The following is a 25,139-nucleotide window of genomic DNA, read 5'->3' on the forward strand; positions in this document are numbered from 1 at the left end:
CGATGACACCTGATAATCATCTCCTTGCTTCTTTTTCTTGTTTGACATCCACCTCTGCGAGGCCGCGTGACCATGACTACCATCGTCCACAGTAAAAGGGGACTGAAGGACACTGCTTGCCTGTTTCAGGGACACCTCTCCTCCGTTGAGGAAATGGGTTATTTAGTTAAAGTTTGGAACATACGTTAAAGTTATTGGACCCTCACTTCTTGAGAGACTCAGTAATCTTATGGTGCTGATACAAAGTCTACCTGAAGAGACTGTTGCATTGTTTTCTATAATGCTTATTTATGTTTTGATACATAGTTCTATTTGTACCTGATGCTAAGTGGTTTGAAAGGTTACAAGGTTTATATATGTTTAAAAGCTTTGACAGCCTGTGCTCGTAAAAGCAGCAACAAAGTTTCTACACAAGCACTCAGTACCGTTACATTGTTTCTTTCCCTGTCAGCCTAGGTTCATTTTTAAACAAAAGAAAGGGGACATGTGGGGTTGGTGTATGATAGTAGCGTGGCAAACCCGCTAATCCTTAGGTTTAGCTAGAGTAATACTGGCAAACCAGTACAGTGTGAGAGATAGGAAGGTGAGGTATGGGTCAACTGTGCTGGGGGAAGCTGGATGGACCTGGAGAGGTTCGGTTCAAACTGGCTTGATCTAGCCTGACAGGGGGAGACCGGGATGGGTCATGCTGAGGTGAGAAGAGCACAATGAATCCTTATGGGGAGTTTGGAAAGTTACTGAGGATCACAAGACTGAGAGGAGGGGGATGTTTGATGAGAGGGACATGTGACAGGTACTTGATGTGTGGGATGTGCAGTCCACCACTTCCTCTATGGTGGAGAAGTTAGGGTGTTGGCAGGAAGTGACCTGTACCTGTACATGTTTATGCATGAGGTTTGTTCTGTGATTGGCTGGAAGTTACATCGTGAGTTAATGTTTACCTGTCAAAGCTGCTGCTAATAAATACAGACCCCCGAGCTTTGCCTGGGGTTGGTCTTTGTGGAACTCAGCCTTGTCTTATGTCTCATTGTTGGATCTAACCATTGCTACAGGCCCGGTTTCCCAAACTTGGGTCTCCAGCTGTTTTGGGACTACAACTGCCATCATCCCTAGCTAGCAGGACCAGAGGTCGGGGATAATGGTGGGAATTATAGACCTAAAACAACTGGAGACCCAAGTTTGGGAAACACTGTACCAAGCACAGAATAGAGTTAGAAAGGCGATAGATCGAAATTCCTCTGGCCCTCTGTCTTCGTGAAGGTGGTTTTTTTGTTTTGTTTTATAAATTCAAAAAACCCAAACCAGCTGTTCCTATGATCGCAAGGAAATGTCTAGCGACCTGATCTGTGTTGATTTGGTTGCGATTTCTGCACCGCATGGGGTCAGACTAGATGACCCTCGGGGATCCTTCCAACTCTATAGTTCTATGAATCTGTGTGTAACTCTGGTAACTATTTGGATCGTAATGCATCTTAGATAACAGCCATACTGGCCCTAAACAAAATTTCAGCAGAAACACATCTTCGAACAGTCCTAGACTCCGTCATGCAGAGTTATCAGCAGGTGAAAGACGCTTCATTTGGTTATTTGTCTGCCTTTTAACCGATTATGCGTTCCAGTAATCACCACCCTCATTATCCTGATGTTTTGGAACTACAACTCCCATGATCCCTAGCTAACAGGGCCAGTGGTCAGGGATCACGGGAGTTGTAGTTCCAAAACATCTGGAGAGCCAAGGTTGCTTATGCCTGGTCTAGATGCATGAAATAAACAAGGAAACATGAAATAAATCTAATGAACAGAAGACTCCTTTTTCTCATATGTACCTGCCCACATATTGATGCGGATGATCTTCTGAAACTGCCTTACTATGCTGGGAACCCGAGGTCGTCCTTGATCCAGACCCCCATGCTATGGATCTGCCTTCCCCTTCAAATGCAATCTGCCCGGACTCTTAAATAAGAGTTTTGCTGACAGGTAAAACCCTGATTCCACCGCCAACATCACCCAACCTTTGAGGGGAATGGTTTTTCGCGCATGCTGTACTTCGGTCGTTTTAAAGCGTTTTGTTGCGGATTTTAATTCTGTAACAATATTCTCCCTAGCAATATTCCCTAGCAATATTCTCTCCTCGCCGAAAAATCGATGCTTTTGAATTATGGTGGTGGAGGAGACTCTTGAGAGTCCCGTGGACTGCAAGAAGATCAAACCTATCCATTCTGAAGGAAATCAGCCCTGAGTGCTCACTGGAAGGACAGATCGTGAAGCTGAGGCTCCAATACTTTGGCCACCTCATGAGAAGAGAAGACTCCCTGGAAAAGACCCTGATGTTGGGAAAGATTGAGGGCACTAGGAGAAGGGGACGACAGAGGATGAGATGGTTGGACAGTGTTCTCGAAGCTACGAACATGAGTTTGACCAAACTGCGGGAGGCAGTGGAAGACAGGAGTGCCTGGCGTGCTCTGGTCCATGGGGTCACGAAGAGTCGGACACTACTAAAGGACTAAACAACAACAACAACAACAACAATATTCTAACCTGTTTGAGAATGTTTTAATTGTCATGCTTTGCTGTGGCCGAATAAATAAACTGATAGAAAAGCCATTTAAAATATCGTTTGTTTCGTTTTCTGTTTCAGTAAAACCGTAGATGGGGTTCTCTCCCTCTCTCTGTTTAAAGCACTCCTTTGACTTCGGTCCTTAAAATTCGCCTCCACCAAACACAAACGTGACCGACAGCGTTTGAGGCCCGCCGAACTGAAACTGAATAAAACCTGGAAGGAGCCGGCAAGAATTCTAAATCTGGAAGACCAGAAAGGGATTAACAACTTGAACTATACCGGAAAGACATGGGAATATACCGGTTGGTCTTTGGGGAAGGGCCGTAGCCAAGAAGGCGTAAGACCCGAGGTTCAGTTCCTAGTATCTCCATGTTAGGGCTGAGAGAGAGACTCCTGTCCGAAACTCTGGATAATACTCAGCTAGCTGGACTGGACCAATGAATTGGCTCAGTAGAAGGCAGCTTCTTACTGAAGTGGCCATCTAGGGTGTTCAGAAAGCGTGGTGGCTCCAGGACTCACCAAACCACAAATGCTATTGAATTATCATACACGAAAATTAAATTCTCGCAATATTCTAATATTCTCCACAGCAGAGAAGGTCCTATGACTTCTTAAAGATGTAAACGCTTCAGTGACTCATAAAGTCGTCCTTTTTTGCTTTGGGTGCCGAAAATATCAGAAAGAAGACTGCAGAAAATATAGCAGTGAACTGTAAGGGAGACGCAGAGATCTAAATAGAGACCATTATTTGTGGCACGACTCTCCTTTTGCTTGTATTTATTTTTGATTCAGATTTGTCATGGCCAAGGGCTAGTACAATAAAGTTATTTGGATTGGATTGGAATATTCTAATGCAACTTTGTCATGTCAAGTCATATTACGCATAAAGTTTCACCTGTAATTTATATACACTCTGAAGAGACGGAATTAAGTTTCTTCTTCGCATCATAATGTTTCATTTCCAATCAGAAGGCATGTAATTGGATACCGCTGTGAAATCCAAGCTAAATTGGAAGCCCGTCTCCCAAAAGAACCAAAACGTTTTGCACAAGGGCTCACAACAATGTATACACCGTACATTCAAAGCACATTTAAATCACACCAAAAAAAAACCCTTCGAACTATAGTTTGCTAAGGGCGCTGCTATTTGTAGCTCCGTGAGGGGTGAACTACAATTCCCAGGATTCTTTGTGGAAAGGAAATGTCAGCAACTGGTCCATTACGGCAAGTGGGGCAGCACCCCATCAACCTCAACCCACCCCCTACCTTTCTGCCTTCTTACCTGCAACCAGTCTTTGGGGAGGTTCGGGCGGCACTACCTGTCCGCTTCCATTTTCTTAGTCTCAGTGTCCCTCTTCACTTGTAAAACTCAACCGGAATTAAAACGGGGATAAACCTAGAAAGTGTTGGCTCTGCCTGTCACTTGGGCTTGGGCTCTGCCTACAGTTTGGGCTGGCTGGCTGCATTCTGCCCACAACACAATACAACCCATCAGCTCCTCCAAGATTCAGGTTGGCTGAATCGTCTCTATCTAACAGCGTAGAGCAAATTGGAGATGGGGTCGTTTGCGAGCAAAGAATGCCCAGGAGTTGAAAAATACCTGAAGGGGCTGCAAAAATGGAATTAAGTGCTCAAGGACTGTAATACTGTTGTCTGGGATAATCCCCACTGAACACAGTAGGTGTTACTCCTGGTGAAATGCGCATAGGATTGCGCAGTGAGACGCAAACTTGGAACGGTCCATTTTTAAAACTAAGAGTTAAGCAGCCTGCGCATTTGCATCCTTGTGTGCTGTACTACTAAAAGGTAACTTTCAATATACTTGAAAATTTGTCTCGTGTGGGCGGCTGGGTGCTAAACTTTTCTGAGCGTCAACTCTTCACCTCCTTTTTTTCTTTTCTTCTGCGTTTTTGTCTTCTTAAGAAATTCGTGGGGCTCCGGTGAAGAGTAACTCGAAGAATTAGCTGTTCTCACTACCGAGAATACCGAATGCAACATTTCCCTACTTGACAGACGTCTGGCATAATTTTTGCTGCAGCTAGATTTCTAGGTCCTTTCAAGATTTGGGGAGCGGGTTCTTCCTAAGATATTTCCAGTTTCTAATGCAACCCACACTGAAATCACCAACCGTCAATTTATTCAGGCATCCAGTTAATTAATTATATTTATCAAACCTCTCAGAGGAGGACAAGTTTTCCAGTAACTATACAATAAAGCCAATATAAATACCGCACAGCAAAAAAAACCATAAGCGAAAACAAACGGATTCTGATTTTGACATTTCAACTCTAATAGCTAGTATATACTATTTTTACTGCTATGTTTAGAAAATCTGGAGTGTTTTGCCCCCCGCCCCCAAGTTCTATCAATGAAATTCGTGGGACATAAAAAGGTACGCCTGTGTTCATTGAAATCAATGAAGTTTAAGAATGCCCAGTTTTTCATGGTTTGACATAGGGTAATTCCACACACACTCCCGGTGCCATCTTTCAGGCATATTGGAAAATTACTTTGCAACATAGAAAAAAAACTATGAATAATCTGCAATTTCCTCTCCCATATCAACTAATAATATTAGCAGAGCTTTTGCGTTACCTAAACAAATCAATAAACTTTAAGCCACTTCCCAACATTGGAACTGGATGAGGATTACAGCCTAAGTAACATTGACTTCGTCCTTATTCTAACGGATTAATTGATCCCAACATTTCTCTAGTTCTTTAGCTTCACAGTTCGGGTGTGCAGTTTATTAATTTTAAGAGATTAATTGTTCATATAGCCGTGGAAATAGACCATCACCTCAAAACTTGTTTTGATTTTTTTTCCTTGGCGGGGGTGGAGGGTGGGGTTCCATGGGATTTTAATATCACTAAACTGGATTTCTTGCATATAAATCGGTTGCCAACCTAATCCGCTTTATCCTGGCAAAAAGTCTAATCGATGGTGGTTCGCAAGAAACGTTTTGATTTCCCGTTTTGATTTTCTTTTAAACAGCTGAACAGTGCGCCCAGGTACAATACGCAAAGCAAATTGGATTTGATTGACTGTTGATCTTTTGAATCTTGATATATAATAAACCCAATCTTTTTAACTTTTAAGATAATTTAATACCAATCAATTGGCTTAGGATAGGGCCCCACGATTCTAAGATTTTGTGCACATACCTTCTTGGGATTAAGCCCCCACTTCACCCAAGTCTCCTAATGTTGTAGGTATTGTGGGGATCGCTTTCAATAGAGGCTGTTCAGCCAAAGTTATGCACTTATAAGCCTGCACTCCAACAGGAGCGTTAATGCTCCGCAACGAACTTGCTGGGATTTACTTCCGAGTAAACATGCAAAGGATCTGCGTATAAGAGCCACCAGGATCGGGCTGCGCGTCTCAACAGAGAATTAAGCCCATGCGTAAGGCTGCACAATATTACGCTTACGTGGGGGTAAGATCTATTTAATAGGCATTTATTTTCTGCTTAACTTTCGTAGGATCCGACTTCTCATCTCCTCCCACAATGCACGAGATTTCTAAAGTGCTTCAAGTTCGGCCACATCCTGCCCTAGGACGGTGCTTATGGTAATATTAGGCTTCTAAATTTGGACTCCGAGACAATAGGTAGGAATATTCCGCTTACCTTCTAAGATCCACAAGAACCGAAGGCGGACTCGGATGTTGTTTCTGGAGAAAACAAGCTTACAATGCAATCTTAACCTGGCTACTCAGAAGTAAGCTCCATAGAACTCAAGATCACAGCGCTCTTTCCTAAACTCATTTGTATGATATCAAATTCTGTTAAAACCAGTAGTGGTTTTTTATTTTTAAAGAATCCAAATTAGATATATTAGCATCCTATTTGCTTATCTGTAGTTGAATTGTTGTAAGGTCCAAGAACAGATAAAACAACATGGCAAATCTATCCTTCCCCGCCCGAGATCGATTGGACTTTTTGCCAGAGTAGGGTGTCCAGGACTGAATTGATAACCAATCTAATTTGCAAGAAATCCAGTTTTGATTTGATCTTGAAAGAGCGGGCAAGCATGTATGAGCTCGTTCACATCCTCTCAGGGCAACCCCATACCCAATGTGGAACCGAAGTGAGGAGGACAGCAATTCCTTTCCACGCGTAATGGAAATTGATATCCTGCTTGAAAGCCCCTTCCAGTCATCAGACGTGAAAACTCGTATATTATTTTAAGATGCCATTTGGCCCCTTTCTTTAGGCAAGCCTCAATTCAGCCAAAAGTCTATCAATTTCAATGGAACGTCGATAATAACTTTTGCTGATCCAACTGCCCATAATGATACAAATAGGAAAAGTATTTTGTTGGAAAATACTTAAATTCTCCCTCTTAGCGTTAAATCGACTTAAAACATGCTCCAAATATTCCTGAAAGCTGAAAACAGAATTTCAAAAAGCGTTTCATTTCAGCTCCAATTGGGGCCGCTAATCCTGCAATTCAATGCACATTGACTGTGCATTGTGACGCAGGTGGCGCTGTGGGTTAAACCACAGAGCCTAGGGCTTGCCGATCAGAAGGTCGGCGGTTCGAATCCCTGCGACGGGGTGAGCTCCCGTTGCTCGGTCCCAGCTCCTGCTGCCAACCTAGTTTGACGTGAAAGCACGTCAAAGTGCAAGTAGATAAATAGGTACCGTTACAGCGGGAAGGTAAACGGCTTTCCGTATGCTGCTCTGGTTCGCCAGAAGCGGCTTTGTCATGCTGGCCACATGACCTGGATAATGCGAGATGAGCGAGGCAACCCTAGAGTCGGTCACGACTGGACCTAATGGTCAGGGGTCGCTTTACCTTCACTAATCCTGCAATTCAATGCACATTTCCTCCGAAGTAAGTCCCACTGTGTTCAGGGGGGACTTGCTGCGAAGTAAATGTGCTTAAGATTGCCGCATAATGTAGTTGGCACCAGGCGTTTCTTATGGGGAACCCTTGCTTGCTCCTGGTTTACTATCGTTCAAATGTATCGAGCGTTAATTACGAGGATGATAGTCTAACTACCTCGCATTATTCTCGGCCAACCTGTTTGTTTGCACCAGAAACTTGTGAAAACGCTCCATACCTCTGGCTTTTCCTTCCATTGCTTTAGTTCAGGGTTTCCCACACTTGGTTGTCCAGCTGTTTTTGGACTGCAACTCCCATCATCCCTAGCTAGCAGGACCAGTGGTCAGGGATGATGGGCATTGTAGTCCAAAACAGCTGGAGACCCAAGGTTGGGGTACCCTGCTTTAGTTGATGAATGAATTGCATCATTCAAGTTGCTTTGGATGGGGAGTGTCCATCTCCATTGGTTCCCCTACATATCATGTATGAGCAAAGCTGGAAGCAGGTCATTGGTCTGAAGTGTTCCAAAACCACAGAGGATAGCAATGCGCTTCAGTACAACTTCTTAGCTTTGCATGTATTCTTTTAACAGTTATATCCCTCACATAGACACACACAAAGTTGCCACTTTGAACAGATACTGTAAAGGTAAAACTTTTCATGCTGTGGCTGGAAAAGCTGCAGCTGATTAATCTCGTCTTTCACTCACCCTCGGATACTTCTTCCTTAGCCCCCAGTTCCCTTCTGTCAATCACCATGTCTCCCCCACTTTGATACCTTTTGCGAGTAGCTCAACATGTTGTTGTTGAAAGCTTTTTCTGATGACTTCCTGGCATGTTTGTTACCTTTCTTGTACAGTATATGCACATCTCAGCTCAAGAAATCACAGACTCATGGAATTGGGATATCAGGGGTCATCTAGTTCAGCCTTTGCCAGCCTAGTGGACTGCAGATGTCTTGGATTACAACTCCCAGCAGTTTCTGACATTCTCCAAAAACGTCTGGAGATGCACCAGGTTGGTGAAGGCTGGTCACATGCACACCATACATCTAAAGCAGGCACCCCCAAACTAGGCCCTCCAGATGTTTTTGGGACTACAATTCCTACCATCCCTGACCACTGGTCCTGTTAGCTAGGGATGATGGGAGTTGTAGTCCCAAAACATCTGGAGGGCCAAGTTTGGAGATGCCTGATCTAAAGCTCATTCAAAGCCCATGGCTCCCCCCACTCAAAAATTAATAATCCTAGGAACTCAAGTTTATGCCTCTCACAGCTATAATTCCCAGCACCCTTAAACCAGGATTCTTTAGGAGTTGTCCTTTAAGTAGCTCTAATAATCCAACCCCCCAGCTCAATGCAGGACCTGCAATTAAGAACTGGCACCTAAGTTGCCATCATAACATATGCAATATACTAGGGCTCTTAAAAGAAAATCACACCACAACGCTAAATCCACTAATCTCTGGTACTTTTAGATAATAAATAACAGTTTCGTCCCCTTGATTTTAAATACTTTAGTCTCACTATTTTCTTAAACATGTTTTCAGTTAAGCAAGGATCAGGCTCATGGTCAAGAAAAAAATAAAGAAAAAGAAAAAGAGAGCAAACCAGAATGGGGTTATAATTTTAGCAAATCTGATTACAATGGTTGGAAAGCACCTAAACAGTGCTGCAGGCAAGAAGCACAGGATCTTCAAAGGATATTATCAAACACTAAATTATACTATATGTAAAGAAGTGAGTGACTAAACAGCCATAAATGAATCTGTTATGCCATTCATTTATTTACCTATAATATTTACTCTCTTTATTTGCAGTCAACATATCATTATATAATATTTATTAGGAAGCATGAAATTAATTTCAGTCAATGGATAGAATGTTTGCCTTAATTAACCATTCAATTCTGTTCATGCCTGCTCAGGATCGCTGAGATGATGATGATGATGATGATGATTATTATTATTATTATTATTATTATTGGTATACCACTCTATACTTGTGTCTCAGGGCAGTTCACAAGATAAAATCACAATATAAAACCACAAAATAAATAATCAAAACAAAAGCAAAAACAACCCAATAACCCCCTCTTCCTGAGAACAAGTCTTATTTAACTCGATGGGGCTTGTTTTTGAGTAGAGATGCATAGGATTTATAGATTTTGAAGGGGGAGGCATTCTTTCTTGGGTTTTTAGATGTGAAATATGGATGATACCCAGTCATATCATCCACTGATTGCAATGAGTCAGTTCTGAGTATGACTAATGTTGTGTATCACCTTATACATCTCACTACGGACCATCTTGAAAGAGGTATAATTAGGGATATTTTGTCCAGGAAAATGCTTGTCATCTGTGGTTTTTGCAAATAAAATAATTTACTTAAAAAAATGCATTATTATTTTAATTTGGGATGATTTCCCAGTTGATTTTAAAAGGCTGCAGTCTGCTAAGCAAACTTATTTGTGAGCAGGCCCTAACGAACTCAGTGGGACTTCCTTATCAGGATTGCACCCTCAAGTCTGAAGGAAGCCCTACATATTCCCTGTCTTAACCATGTTGTCTGAATAATTTAATGTGTATACCTGAAAAATCAGTATTTTGGTTCTTGGGTGAGGGCATTAATGAATTGCTCACATCACTTTATGGGTTGACTTCTATTGTTAATAAATGTGCAGAACTCTGACTTGGTTTTTTTTAATTAAAAAATGGATTGCGCTATACAACTTGCATTTTGCTTTCATTTATAAAGTATCCCTGCATTCAGTGAAAGTGAAGCAAATTTTCAATCCAGCAAAAAGTAGCTGGGCTGGATCTGAAATGAATATTCAACAATGGCTTCCAGTGAGTCCAGTTTTGCCACTCAAATTTTGAATGGAAATAATATAACTTTAAAATTCAAATTTATGTTTGAAATGTGATGTTTCGGCCTTTGAATTTGTGGCAATTCCTTATTTTTTTGTATGGGTGTCCGTTGTCAAACATCAAATGCGAACCTTGACGGCAGCCAAATCATCAAATCTTGTCAAATGAGAAATGCCTACTGCATTCCAAATAGGAGCAAATATAAAATATTTTATATTTGGTCAACACCCAGAGTGTATTCAGTGTTAGCAATTCCAGGATATAATTTTCATAGGCACATTCATTTAAGCTTTAATAGGAGTACCGAAAACAAAAAGATTGATTTCTATTGTATACGAAATATACTTTGAAACACCTCCTACTTTGAAATAACATCTACTTTGTAGGTTGGTTGGTATGTCAGCTTTACTGTGAGACATATGGATTATATTGTTTCAGCTTAGTTTTTAGCCGCCCTCAAGACCTTGAGTTGGATTCAAAGAACCATGTGGCAAGATTCTCATGCCCAAGGGAGATCTGAAGCTCACGCTTCTCCTCCAAAAAGCTGCGTGACAAATGTATTGAAAATGAGGAAAAATGGAAAAGCACTTTTTGATATGATATGGACTGCAGTACTAAGGGGGATTATCCAGAATCTTCCTGGGCTTGGCCAAGCCAGTAAATGCACCTGATGTGCGTCTTTGGGTCCTGCCCTTGGTGAGAAAAGGGAGATACAATTGTTTTAAAATAGTATTATGAGACACACACACATGTACACACACAGAAAATTATATCCACGTTAAATGCACAGTGCCTAGGACGTCTCACTGTGTCTAGCATGTCTCACTGAGCAAAAACACTGTGCTTGTGTCTTTACGCATTATCTTATACTGACTACACGTTACATGCTTAAAACACAACTAGTCCGTTCCTTTTCTCAATTTGGATGGAAGCTGGTTTGGAGGAAAATGCATCCAGGGAACAACAGGAGAGATGTGGTTTGTGGCTAACACTGTTCATACACACCGCTTCCCGAACCAGCGGTGGGAGCGCGCTGCATGCGGAGTAAACAGGACTGTGCCACACCACCGCCATAGCAATGCGCAGTGGTTGGCGTGAGCTCTGGACTGATCCCAGCTGAAGGCCGTTTAGGCTGCAATCCTAGCCCCACTTACCTGGGAATTCGATGGGACTTACTTCTAAGTAGACACAGTTAAGTCTGCACCCAGGTTTTCTACGCTGCTTTCAGTGGCATTTCGAGCGAAAGCTCAGCGTGCAAATGCTTGAAACAGATACGAGTTCCATAGATTTCGAGGGAAATTGCTGCAAGAAAAACATCCCTCTGATCCAGCCTAATATAGCGACAACTCTGTTTGATCCCCTCACACACGTCCAAGACTTTTAGTCGGTGAGGAAGGGTAGATCACAAATCGTTCTTTCCCATTAGGAATCTCTTGAGGATAAGGTTGTGTAATTAAGTATATACCGTCTAAAGAAACTGCAGAATTACGCGCATACAGTGTGCGGAGCACTCGGGAAGATCTCCTATTTTCTTTTCATGCGGGGTGTCTAAAACGGAATAGTTAAGATAGGAGGCAGGACTTCGGGCCCACCCGGTTGTCTTCCAATCAGTGTTACTGTTTGGGGGATAAAACAGCATTTCCCTGCGCCCTTTTCGGCTTTTTGTTCCCAGCGCTGTAGAGAGCGCGCGCGCTTGCTTCGAAGGAAGTGAACATGAGCTTGCAGCCTTAATTCAGAACCTCATTTGAAAAGTCTTCAATCTATTTTACAGAGGTGGTAAATCCTACTGAAATCGAGGAGACTTGGTCCCGAGGAAGAACCTGTTGGATTGCAGCCCTACGCAACAAATCTGTACGCACTTACCTGGAGATCTGCCCCATTGAACTCAATGACACTTACTTCTGTGTAAACATGAATAGGATTGCATTATAAGAGTCTTGACCCGTTGAGTCAAGTCTAGGTGGTTAGGCTTGAGCTTCTAACTCCGGAGAACGTACTTGGCTCAGACTCCGGATTATTTTATTAGGCTCATGCTAAATTACCATCTTTTCCCAACCTACTGTTCATTTCTCCAGAGGGAATGGGAAAGAGGGAGGAGGAGGAGGATCAAGAAGTTGTAGTTTTCTTTGCTGTCGTGATCAAGGAAGGGCAGTTGGGGGAACAAGCTGTGTCTGGCTGCACAATGTTATCGGCCCTGCGCCTTGCGCGCTCCAGGTCACGCCTTTCTGCAAATATTGCATTAAGGGCTTTGTTCCACCAGATAGCAGACATGGGGGCAGGGGGATCCCTACAAAGTTCTTAAGAGGGGTAACAAATAGACTTTCTCTTGTGGCCACTGACCAGATCATGTCGCTGGAAAACAGCGAAAGTGGGGGATGGGACGGGTAACGAAAGAGAGAAAGGCTCGAAGCTAACAAAACGGATAGATTCGTAAATATTGACATCGTTCCAATTTGTAAACCCGTGTGAAATCAATACGAAGAGTGGAATTAAAAATCGCAGAAATAAAATGAGATGTAATAAGAGAGGCTTGTGGTTCCCTTCAGGAACAACAGAATTATTGACGCATAAGCTTTCGCTGACGAGGGTTCATTTCATCAGATGTATGAAATGTAGGCCTACAGTGGTACCTCGGGTTAAGAACTTTGCTTCAGGATGAGAACAAAAATCGTGCTCCTGCGGCGGAAGGCAGGAGGAGGCTCCGTTAGCTAAAGTGGTGCTTCAGGTTAAGAACAGTTTCAGGTTAAGAACGGACCTCCAGAACGAATTAAGTTCTTAACCAGAGGTACTACTGTATTATATTTGGAGAAGTGGGGAGAATGAGAGAGAGAAAACTATACACAAGCTCAGGCGCGCATCTGACAAAACGAGCCTCAGGACAGAACGCTTCCAGAACGCTACCAATACATCTATTTGTGCCATAAGATTCTTATAGTACAACCCTATGCAGGTTCACTCAGAAATAAGCTGAGCTCAAGGGGGCTTACTCCTAAGAAAGTGTGTACAGGGCTGCCGCCTAAGGCATCTCTGAAAATCTGGAATTGAGAAGTAGACAAGGCCTGGCGGTTGGCAACAGCAAGCACACACAATAATTCTGTAACAACATCCGCAGAGCCCTGATGGATCAGCCGAGAGGCTCGCTCTGTTCGCGCAGTGGCCAACCAGGTGTCCATGGGAAGCCCGCGAGCAAAGCTCCCAGGAGCGATTCCCAGCAGCTGGCATTCAGAGACACATTGCCTCAGACAATGGAGGTAGAGGAAGTTTGTATAGTGGCTCAAAACAACACTTTTGTTTTGGAAATCTGGGAGTTGTTACAATCAAATTTGATGTACCAGCTTATGGATGCGTTAACTCAGAAGCAAGCCCCATGCCCGTCAACAGGCATTCCCATTTAATTGTACGGGGTTGCAACTTTGTAGGGGTTTACGCAATATAAATGGGCGAGGCGGGGAACCTAATGTATTTAAATGACATTTATTTCAAAGTGCGGTAAGGGGGTTCTTAGGCTTGTGTCTTAATGGTTGTAGGTAGTTAATGGCAATGGCATAGGGATCTCTTCTAATGAGAAAAGACTAAGAACGCCTGTGATTTCTACTAGAAGCCGTGGGCTCTTTCTCAAATAAACTCGTTTAAGAGCGAGGTGCCAGAATATAGATTATTTATTATTTATATTATTTATTCCGTGTGCGTACTGCTCAAGATAATCCTGCTATAGTGAGACCCAACTAGACACAATTCAAAGCTGCGGATAGGACTGTACAGATCCCTCCACATCAAAAGCAGCCAGGGCATCTCTGAGGCAAGATGAAGGGTGGTCACCTGGATCCAGGTAGGAACCAGCATAGGCTGTCTAAGGAAGGCGCCTTCCCGCTGGCAGATCTCCCTTTCTGGATTCCTACCAATGTATACACTTTAAATATAGACGCACGGGTTGTGGTTTGTTTGTTTGTTTGTTGTTGTTGTTGTTGTTTGTATCATACTAAAATACCGACATGCTTTACAGCGGGGACATTTCTTTTGCAACATATTTTAATGTTAAGAGTTCCATGGAAACAACTGGGCCTTACTTCCAAGTCAGTAAGTTTAGGTTCAGAGTGTGAATCCTGAATCTCTTCTAATCGCCTTTGGAAGTACATTCCGTATGAAGATCGATCTTGAATACTGTATTGGAAATAAGCCCCACTGGATTCAATAGAAATCACTGAATAGAGGATTGCAGCTTTAAACTATGCTGAATTTGTTCCAAAACGCGTGCATAAAATTGGTGCCCAGAAACCGTGAAGTGTCGTTTGTTAGGGTGCAACGGGGCAGGCGGGTTTTACGCGCTTAAAGGAGAGCAAGTTGCGCTTCAGGAGTCCTTGGGCAGCGCGACCCTGCTGGGGCTCTGGAGTCCGATCCTGAAGCCAGTTAAGACTGATCGCCAAAGTTAACAGCGCAAGGTTATGCCTGACAGCTAGGAAGCGAGGCCCATTGTGTTCATCGGGGCTTACTCCCTAGTAAATGTGCTAATGATACCAATCCCTGTAAAATCAATAGGATTTAGTTCCATATCGATATGCATAAGTTGCGGGCAGCCCCTCTCATCGGTTTCGGTAGAAGGCCCCGTCCACAACACACCGTCTAAATCCGGTTTGGTCCTGTCGGCGACACTGAGAATAAAACGGTTTAAACGGCAATCTCTAATTGCACTTTCCTGGGAATAGGCACCAGACTAATACTTCCGACGAAACGTGCAGAGGATTACACTGCGAAGGAAACAATTTCGCCACCAACATTTATGCAAAAGTTCCACGAACGTCCGTGGGACTCGCTTACTACTGGAGTGCAGAATCAGTTTCCACTCGGCTTAAGTCAAGAGGCAACAGCTGAAGGGATCGATGGATTGCCTTTCCAGGGTTCCGCTTGCAAATCTTTATGGAAATGGTTTCTGGCAATTTATCGCTCCCAATTCTCTGTTTCTATATTAGGTAGCTTTGCTCCCCGTGAGAATTAGCTGGAACGCTCTGGTTTAGATCCTGTTATAACTGGAGCAAACGCCGGGCCAGGAAACCCCCCCTCCTGCATAAAAATGCAAGATCTCCGACCTGCCCTAAGTCAGTGAAACCGAGGCATTTGGAATCAAAATTATTTAAATGGAAAACCATTTCCCCTTTACATTTCTTCTTTCTCTTTCTCTCCTTTTTGGAAAACACGTAGAAATGTTTATCAAAACAAGTTTTCTAAAATGATTACTAGACTACTTTAAATCCAGACATAGTGGCTTGGATGTCTTAGTGGGGTTAAAGTGGAATAAGATTACTGATTTCTCCACCTGCCCCAAGAGAATCTGAACTTAAAATAAAAAACCCGAATCCTTTTTAAATTTTGGTGAAATGCTGCAATCAATTCCCAAGAACCAGTAAGCGCTTGATTAAGATTGAGGCAAAAACCCCGCCAAGTATGTCTTAATAAGACAAAAGTAAGTTTCACGGACTTAATAATATGTCTTAATAATAAGACATATTCTTGCCACTTTTCCCAGGAGCTCTGTGAGCAAAAACGAGAAACTGTCTCATGAAGGGCGAATACTTTTGAAGAGCTAGTCTGGGGAGACACTTTTGCGGACTACAAGTGAAGGGAGCAGAATTTGACGCACAGTGGTCATAGTGCGAGTCGACTCGCATCTTTGGATCTAACTTTTAGCTCCCAAATATGTTGGTTTTGAAAACAGTAGCAAACCAAGCATCGCTTTAGAATAAGGTCAGCATTAAGTTCTTACTCTCAACTGATCAGCTGATTCATTGTTTGCCTTCCTTGCTGTGTAGGATTATGGCATTACAGAAATATTTTTTTGCCCCAATATTAATTGCCTAATAAATTATTGTTGGTAGACCGCTGTGCACAGTTCTAAGGCATCACACGCTGTGGTAAGGTTTCCTATTGTAGCAGGACGAGGTTAATGGGGCACCTTTATTGTTGTTTTACAAATGGCTTTAATCTTAATGATACTCTACTTGAGTCTGGGATTCATTTAATCCTATACAGTATATGCATGCCTGCTCAAAAGGAAGCCCACTTGAATCCAACAAAGTGATTTCCCAGGCCCTGCCGGCCCAAGACATTTTGGCACCTGAGGCGGACCCAAAATGGCGCCTCCATCCCCACCAGGGAAGAAAAGGTGAGGGAAGATCTATACCAGGAACAAGTGGGGAAGAAAGGATGACATTGGGATCTGCTGCCCTGTGGATCCTGCCGCCTGAGGTGGTCGCCTCACCTTGCTTCATGTGTGGGCCAGCCCTGTTTCCAGGTCAACATATAATACAGGATTGCAGTCTTAGTTCTCTCCCTTTCCTGGTTGCTTCCTAATTACATCATAGAAGTGCCACCAGGGCTACCTGGTGCAACCAGCCTAATGGCTTCCTTAAAGGCTGGCCATCTTTCTAACTGGAATAGGCAAAATATATTGAAGTGAAAAATGCATTAACAACAACAACAACACATACAGATTGCTAGATGCTGTACGAATATAAACCTCTCCCTGGATCCCCAAAAACTGGGTCGCTTGCCATTACAGTGACCCCCCAGCTCCAGTGAGGAAATGGAAGACCTTCAAAGTCCAGAAGCATTGCTGTATTAAGGCTAAGAAATCACTGTGCCTTTAAAGCACACACAATCACAATACTGGGAACTATAGTTTACAGAGCTACAATTCCCAGTGCTCTTAGCCTCTTAATAGCCTAGCGTTTTCAGGCTTCTATGAGGGAAGCCCTGTGTTTTATAGGTTTGGTGCGCAGCAGTAACTCCTAAGATTCTTGTGGCACCTTCAAGACTCACATATTTATTGCTAAAATTTGTTGTTAGTCCTCAGGGTGTCCCAAGACTTTCTGTAGATTTAACATTCAGAAGGGGAAATATTTCCTGCCTGCCATGGGGAGGGATGTAGAACCCTCAGCTTGGTTAAGTATATATCAGTGGCTGCTATTATTATTATTATTATTATTATTATTATTATTATTATTATTATTATTATTATTACCACTACTACTACTACCCCCGATTACGCTGGGCCCCAGCCACTATGGGCGGCTTCCAGCCCATAAAAACATAATAAAACGCACATTTTATTTCAGCGGCACCTCCTTTACCAAGGCACCTCCTTTACCAAGTGTGACTGCAGTCTTTTGCAGGCTCCCCTTTGAAGGGAGCCCCATAAGCCAAATGGGGTTTTCTTTCCCGCCCGACCACCCTATAGGTTTGCGAATGCGTTTATGGGATCAAGTTGTTTCAAAGGTGGTGTTGGCCGTCGTTATAACCATCCTCCGCCCCCACCCTTGCCCAAGAAAGACTGGAAGCCCATTTCTCCGCCTTGGCAGTCAGGCATAGAGCGGTGCCCACGTTGAAAGCATAAACCCGACCCAGACGCTGCTGCGTCCTGCTTCAGCATGGACCGAGAGAGAAGGAGAGGGGCCGGAAGAAGAGAGGGGAAGGCGTCTTACCCGTGCCAGCCCACTGTCCCTTCCAGGCGTGGGATTTGGTGGATTTCATCCAGGGGAATGGCAAGTGCACTCTGGGCTCCCCTAGCACCCCAGAGTCCGCCCCATCTGCAAAGGGGAGCGCTTCCTGGTGCGAGTGAGGCAGCTGAGAGTGGTGGTGCTGGTGGTGAGGATGGTGATGGAGATGTGAAATGCCTGGGTCGTCGGTGATGGGGGGCACCTCGTAGGGGGAAATGTCCGGCGGGCTGCCTTGCTCCAAGGCCCCCAAAACACTCGGGTACGGGGGCTGCTGCTGCTGTTGGGGCTGCCTACCCATGTACAGGCACGCCGGAGGGCTCTGGCTATAATCCTGCGGCTGGGATCTCTGAAAGGCGCACGGCTCCTTGAAGAGCTGGCTGGAGGCGTAAAACTGGTCCTCGCTGTTCATGGCTGGAGGAGCCACCACCGGGGCGAGCCACGCACAGGCCAGGGCTGCGCTGCGAAGCCTTTGACAGGTGCGACTCACCTGCACCCGCGGCTGATGAGCCCCGAGGTCCAGGACATCTCGGGGAGCTTTCCCATTGGCTCTCCGACAGGCGCGTGAGCCCGCCTGGCTGCCCGCATTGGGCGGAGCCTTCCCAATAAGAATCCGCCCAGCTTAGAACCTGGGAGTTTCACTTTCTTGAGGTGTGTGAGTGTACGCGCAACTTTGTGATAGTAGCGATTGTAGTACAGTAACAGCAACAGCAACGTCCCCTCCTCAATAAACTTCCCTGTATTCGCAAGACATTCACCTCGTGGTTGTGCTATTGCAGCTGGCTTGGAGCAACAGCCGCCCCCCCCCGGAAAAAGGGAAACAGTAACTGAACCAAGAGTGTCCTCGAACATGTAGGCGACAAAGAGCTTTCCTTCCTGGATAGCCAAAACCATATTTTGGATTAGAAACAGGAATGTTTCAGATCGGAGGCATGAGTTTTATTCTCTGAATTTCATAGTCTTCATAGCGCGGGCGCTCTTTTATTTAGATAGGGTGTATTCATTTATTTCAAAATGTAGCAAGCCAGCTCTGCTCAGTTGCGCCCCCCCCTTTCTTATTCTGCTGAGTGGAGCGATGTACTTTTGCCCCTAGAGTCCTGAAACCAGAAACTTTCAGGTAGTCCCTCTTTTTTAAAAAAAAAAATGAGTGAAAGGGAAAGGGCCATCGTCTCTTGCCATGGCCACATCGCTTATTGCGCAAACCACATCCCGTTGAAGTCGGTTGCAAAGCGCGCCCTCATTGTGCTGAATGCTTCCCGGACGCCGTTTGCGTTGCAAGCTGACGAGTCCACACACTGTGCTGGGCAGAGTCCAGTGTGGAGCCGTTTCGAAGGGCTGGCCTTTAACAGCTCGCCTGCTGTGTGGTCAAGAAAGCACCTGGGAGAGTGTTTGAGGAGGGAGGGAGGGCTTAAAGGTGTGGGGGACCGTCCTCCACGTCGTGGAGAACAGGGCAGGTGGCCAGGGCCCGCTTTCCCGCACGTTTGTTTAAGCTCAATCAACAAGTGTCCAGGATTGTTGGATTTTTTAAACCTCCAACCTGGGAAACCTGTCGACCTGGGTGAATTCTATCAGCCAGAGATTAGAAAAGGCCACCAGTCGCTTATCAACTTTCTCAGTTCCTGCAGCAAGGAGGCTCAGCGTGCAAACAGAAAAGAAACACTTCCTAAAACTCTTCATGCTCCCAGCCCTCCTCCAATTCCTTGCTTACATGCTTATCAAATATTTGCATATTTTATTGTTGTTGTTGCTATATACAGCAGCTTGCTGTCATCTTGGATAACATTAAGGGCTAGCAAATTATCTGTTTGTAAAATGATCCAAAATTGATTTCATTTATTATATTATTTTGGAGGAGGGTGGTCATTTGGACTGTCCAGTCTCCAGCCTAAAAATGTGTTGCCTTCTCTTATTTATTGTTATTTATTATTTTTATGATTGGTTTAATAGTAAATCAATTTGTGTGTATCAGTAGAGATTTCTGCCTTGGCTCAATCTCCCCTCTGCAATCATATGCATAGTTACTGAGGGGGGGGGGTTAACCTCTGTATTGTGCATAGGATGGGCCGTACATTGCCTGAAAAGGAAGTGTTTTCTCTCAGCCTCATCCCTTCCTTTCCAGCAACTGCAAAATGGGTATAAAAACCCTGGCCTAGTTTACAGGCTGCTTACAGGATCACAGTGGTATGTTTCGTGCAGCACTCTGAATATTCAAACAAAGGAAAAGCCTGGTACTTACATAATAAGCGGATAATTCAGCCAATATTTGGCATTTTAAAACCCGGTGGATTTCAATGGCAAAGTTAAGCACATGGTTAAATCTTTCATAAAGTACTAAAGGTAAAGGGACCCCTGACCATTAGGTCCAGTTGTGGACGACTCTGGGGTTGCAGCGCTCATCTCGCTTTACTGGCCGAGGGAGCTGGTGTACAGTTTCTGGGTCATGTGGCCAGCATGGAGAACCAGAGCAGCACACGGAAACCCGTTTAACTTCCCACTGGAGCGGTACCTATTTATCTACTTGCACTTGGTGCTTTCGAACTGCTAGGTTGGCAGGAGCAGGGACCGAGCAACGGGAGCTCACCCCGTTGCGGGGATTCGAACTACCGACCTTTTGATCGGCAGCCCTAGGCTCTGTGGTTTAACCCACAGCTTAATTTTTGGCTAGATTGTGCCCTGAGAATTATTACTACTGGAATGCCTAATATTCTTTCTTTCTTCTTTGGCAATCACTCGTAGCCAAGTAAGATTGTCTTCCATAAACACGATTTTAATGTTGTGCGGATGCCTGATGATCGTCTTCCAAAGCAACTACTCTATTCCGAACTTAAAAATGGAAAGCGTAATGCTGGTGGTCAGCAAAAGAGGTTTAAAGGCTGTCTCAAGGCAAATCTTTAAAAAATGTTGTATAAACACTGACAACTGGGAAACACTGGCCTGCGAGCGCTCCAATTGGAGAACAGCCTTTACCAAACTAGATCTCAGGATGCAAGGGAGAAACTTGCTAAGAGGAAGGCATGCTTGGCAAATCCACACTGTGATCAACTCCCACCTGAAACCAGTGAAAGGTGATTTGAGCCCTACCTACAGGCTTTTAGTATAAAAACACAATGCAAGAAATATGAAAGCAAGGGTGAAGCTCAGATTTTAATCTGATTTTAGGTGTTTTTTTAATGTCTGGAAAATTGTCACTGTGGGATATAAATCTTTGAAACAAATAACTCAAAACAACAGAATTCGTCCCACTGAGTGTGAAAACAGATGGAAGTTGAGAGTCTTCTCTTAAATGTAGGCCTATATCCTTGGGATTAAAAACCCACCAGGTCAATTTTGCTGGGCAGAAGCTTCCTTTTTGGAACCCATTTGGGCTGATTAACCTCACGTTAGGATGCCTTGAAAAAACAGCCTCTTTAATTTACTGCTTCCATACACATAATGAGAGCTTGTTCTTGGAATAGGACGCTTTTGGGGAGAGTCGTGGTCCCTGGGGTCCCACCCCCACCTGACCCATCCAGCTCTGCCTGCCTTCAATTCCCCCTGGCGCAGGGTGAGGATTTTCAAATTCACTCTCAACCTTGTTTTGCTTAACTTGCCTTCAATTTCCTTGTAGTGACTCTTGAGTACAAGCATGGATAGCACGTTTCTTAAAAGGAGCATGTGCCTAATGTGCCTAACTCTGCTAGAGCAGCGGTGGGCAGAAGATGGACCCATGTCTGCTAGTAGATCACAGGATGATTTGCAGTAGTTCAGAAAGAGTTTCTAATTCCCTCTTGTTCAACAATAGCATCTGAAGAAATGCAGACTCATTCCGAATTAGGCACTTAGAATCTTAGAATTTTGAAGTGTCAGGCATAGCTCTAGTGGCTTTAGCCCAAACGTAGCAGAGTTTTCCTGCACAGCGCAGAAGCTAGTTGAGGTGGAAATGACTAGTCGGCTAGACGCAGAATAACTATTTACAGGATTTATTAAAAGAAAATAAAACCAGCAGAGTTTCTGCATACAAAGCAAAGCAAAATAAATCCTTTCTGTTTCTCTCTCTCCAACCATACGCAGCACTCCTACTCCTAACACCCAACAAGAAACAACTGTGCTAGCATTCCTATATAACAGAGTTCAGTGCTGGTCATTAACCAATCAGAGAGCTGTTGCCAGGCCAGGCAGACCTTGGCTTTCTGCCAAGAGTAAATTGACACTGCCTTGAGTTAATTGTGTGAAGCAAGAATCTGTAAGTTTCCCATGAGAACTAATTATCAGAAACCGAACATAGAATCCCCAATCTGCAGCAACTTAGATATTAATTTGTACCTCTGTTATGTATATCCATAGCTCATGGAGCACAGTAGGCAACTGGTTCCACCCCCTGAGCCACTATTTGGCATCTGGTTCCAGGGGTGGCCCACTAGGGGAAAGAAAAAAGTAGACTCCACTTATCTGAACTCTACTCTAAGGGATGGTTTGGACATTGTTCACCCTATGTGCAGGGCACAGAAAGGCTTTGCTCAAAGCCACAGTACCTGGGGAAAGTAACACATGAAAAAATATGTAGTGGTTTCGCACCCGTGCTTTCATGCTTCCTCTGCACAGCGCACTCAGGGGAACTGCAGAATACAACAGGGAACATCCCAACTTTCCCTTTCCCCATACACACCATCACCACTGGTGAAGAGCTTTCTCATAGCCTGCTGCTGCAGGCAAGGTGAATCGAGTCTAAACTGCTACAGGTCAATGCATCATCACCTAGACAGGGAGATTTGTGTAGAAATGTGCAAGAAATAGTGGTGCATTTGTGCCTGCTCAGACCCATCTCATGGACCCTTGGCTATGTCTGAGTATGCACAAATGTACCACAATTTATTGTTCACAAATTACTCTGTCCAGGTGATATCTTTGCACAGGTACCCATGAGGTGTGTATGTTCTTTCTCAGGTGAAAAAGCCACCTGGCAGAGAGAGAGAGAGAGAGAATGCACAACAGGGTAAAGATTTGGCTGATAGGTTACTTCTCCCCCACCACTCGCCACAATCCATGTGCTGTAGGATCTGTGAATGAGCTCATTGTATAATGGATGTGGTAGGGCATCTAGACTGAGAACCATTGATTAGGCCAGGGCTAGTTTGGTAGCCTGAAAGAGGTTGACCCCTGGAGATGAGTAATCTGCTCCTTCCCAGCTGAGACTGGTTGACTTGGCGACGCAGCAATGAGGGGGCAGAAAGCTGCCCAAAGGACAAAGATCATTTCCCTTCCCTGGTCTCTCGCTTGCTTTTGCGCTCTCGCTCATGCACTACTCATATTGACTTTGCACTCTTTGCCTAATTGCAGCTTTCCCTCGAAAATTAAACCCATCTCATTGCTTCACGGGTTCCCACATTGCATCTGGTTTCTTCTGGCACCCAAAAGAGGAGAAAGGAGGTGAATAACTTTGACCAAACTGAAGAACCTAGGAGAAAATACACACAGGGGAGGGAGAGAGAAAACAATGAGCAGATTGCTCTTCTCCCACACCTCTCCTCTCGTACAGTCCCTTTTATTTGTTATTCTGCACCTGGCCAATGATCCTTAACTTCTCCCACTGTTCAAAGCACAGTTCACACATTCATGTCACATCACTTGATGACTCAACACTTCTGCCATTTACCAATGGTGTGAACAGATGCTGCTGAAATGCTTTGGCCTAAAGTTCTATCCTAGTTTGGTTGGCAGTGGGCTGCTCACCCGTAGAGACTGATCCCCATTGGGACTGGCAGGGTGGAAGGCTGGGAGGTCAATAGTAGGTGGAGCAAGACCTCACTTGCCCAAAAGCATGCTTTATGAACATGGGGGTTGGAGGAGACTGTCCAGCTCCATAATAGAATTGCATATATGTATATGTAAAAAAAGATAAAAGGTAGAGGACCCCTGGACAGTTAAGTCCAGTCAAAGGCAACTATGGGGTGTGGCACTCATCTTGCTTTTCAGGCCAAGAACCAGGCTCATGGAAGATCCCTGGTCCACAGCCAGATGAATGGGCTGGCTCTCAGAGAAGGGTTCACACCAGATCTGATCCTTCCTGGGATTCTTAAGGTACTGTTGGAAAAGGACAACCAAAATGATCAAAGAGACAGTGGACACCTTAGTTTACAGAAAAGGTCTGCAAGAGGTGACATGACGGAAGTTTGTGAAAATTATGCACAGCATGGAGAATAGAAAGCGGATAGAGAAAAGTTTTTTCTTCCTTTCTCTGAATGCTCCAACTCATGGGCATCCAACAAAACTGAATGTTGGAAGATTCAGGACAGGTAAATGTCTTTGTGCAGTGCATAGTTAAACTATGGAATTTGCTCCATAATTGGCCACCAACTTGGATGGCTTTAAAAGATGATTGGAGAAATTCAGGGAGGATGAGGCTATCCATAGCTACTCGTTATGATGGCTATACCCTGCCTATGGTTGCACATGCACCATTAATTTGAAGAATATTTACAGCACATGCCTTCCCTCAAATAATCCTAGGAACTGTAGCAGCCCTAACAAACCTACCGGGAAAATGATTTTAGGTGTTGCTGTTTTTTAAATTGTATGCTGCTTTGTAAATTTTCCACTGTGGGAAACAGCAGAATTTATCTCACTGAGTGTGAAAACAGGAGGAAGTTGAGTTCTTCTCTTAAAGGTAGGTCTATATCCTTGGGATGAAAAACCCAGCAGGTCAATTTTGCTGGGCAAAAGCTTCCTTCAAGAACCTATTTGGGCCTCCCCTACCCTCAATATCACCCAAAGGCCACTGAGCATTTGATTCAGTATTGAGCCATTAGGCAATTGCCCTCCCAAGCCATTTAACAGCAGCCCTTATGGATAAATAAACATAAAGAGCAGTAAAACAATTATCATAAGGACAGTGAAAATGCATTCTATTAACAGGAATGAGATAGATGTTATAGCTTCTTCTTTAGCTCATCTGTGACCCCTCCATCCTGGCTTTAAGTTTTCCACCAAAAGAGAAAGAAAGTCTTGGAGAACGACTTTCCAAAATATGATCTAAAATCTAAATCCCAACTATTATCTCTAAGATGCCATTTAATATAACCAATAACCAAGCCATCAAGCCTATTTTGTAGACCAGAGCTCATCACTGATATTCCCATGGTTGGGATATTTGTCGCATGAGTAGGGATGGATGAACATGTCTAGTTCAGTTTCTCTCAGTTTCTCATTTTTCCATTCTTCGGTTCTCCACATTTACACACCAGTCCACATTGTTTTTCCCCAAGAAAGTATTCACGAAAATTCATCTCCATTTCTCCTAATAGACACATTTTTCGATGCAGCTTTGCCTAATGTGCACATTGTTGCAAACCACTTTCCTGTAACATAGCACACTTTTATAAGTTACTTTCAGGAGAATGTGCATTTTTATGCACACTT

The 25,139-nt window shown here is 44.0% G+C and overlaps 1 protein-coding gene across 2 annotated transcripts in view; it reads right to left on the reverse strand.

Moving 5' to 3' along the window:
* Positions 1 to 18,242, reverse strand: part of PDX1 (pancreatic and duodenal homeobox 1) — a 32,037-nt gene extending 13,795 nt beyond the window's left edge. For both annotated transcript variants that reach the window (XR_009557505.1, XM_035115844.2), the window contains exon 1: positions 17,733 to 18,242. Coding sequence is in view for 1 of the 2 variants with exons in the window: in XM_035115844.2 (XP_034971735.1) it covers positions 17,733 to 18,156 (424 nt within the window). In the remaining variant the exon portion in view is untranslated. The remainder of the gene's footprint in view (positions 1 to 17,732) is intronic.
* Between the last annotated feature and the right edge of the window lie 6,897 nt (positions 18,243 to 25,139).

Source organism: Zootoca vivipara, chromosome 4 (assembly GCF_963506605.1).
Source record: "Zootoca vivipara chromosome 4, rZooViv1.1, whole genome shotgun sequence".
In the NCBI taxonomy this organism is placed as follows: domain Eukaryota; kingdom Metazoa; phylum Chordata; class Lepidosauria; order Squamata; family Lacertidae; genus Zootoca; species Zootoca vivipara.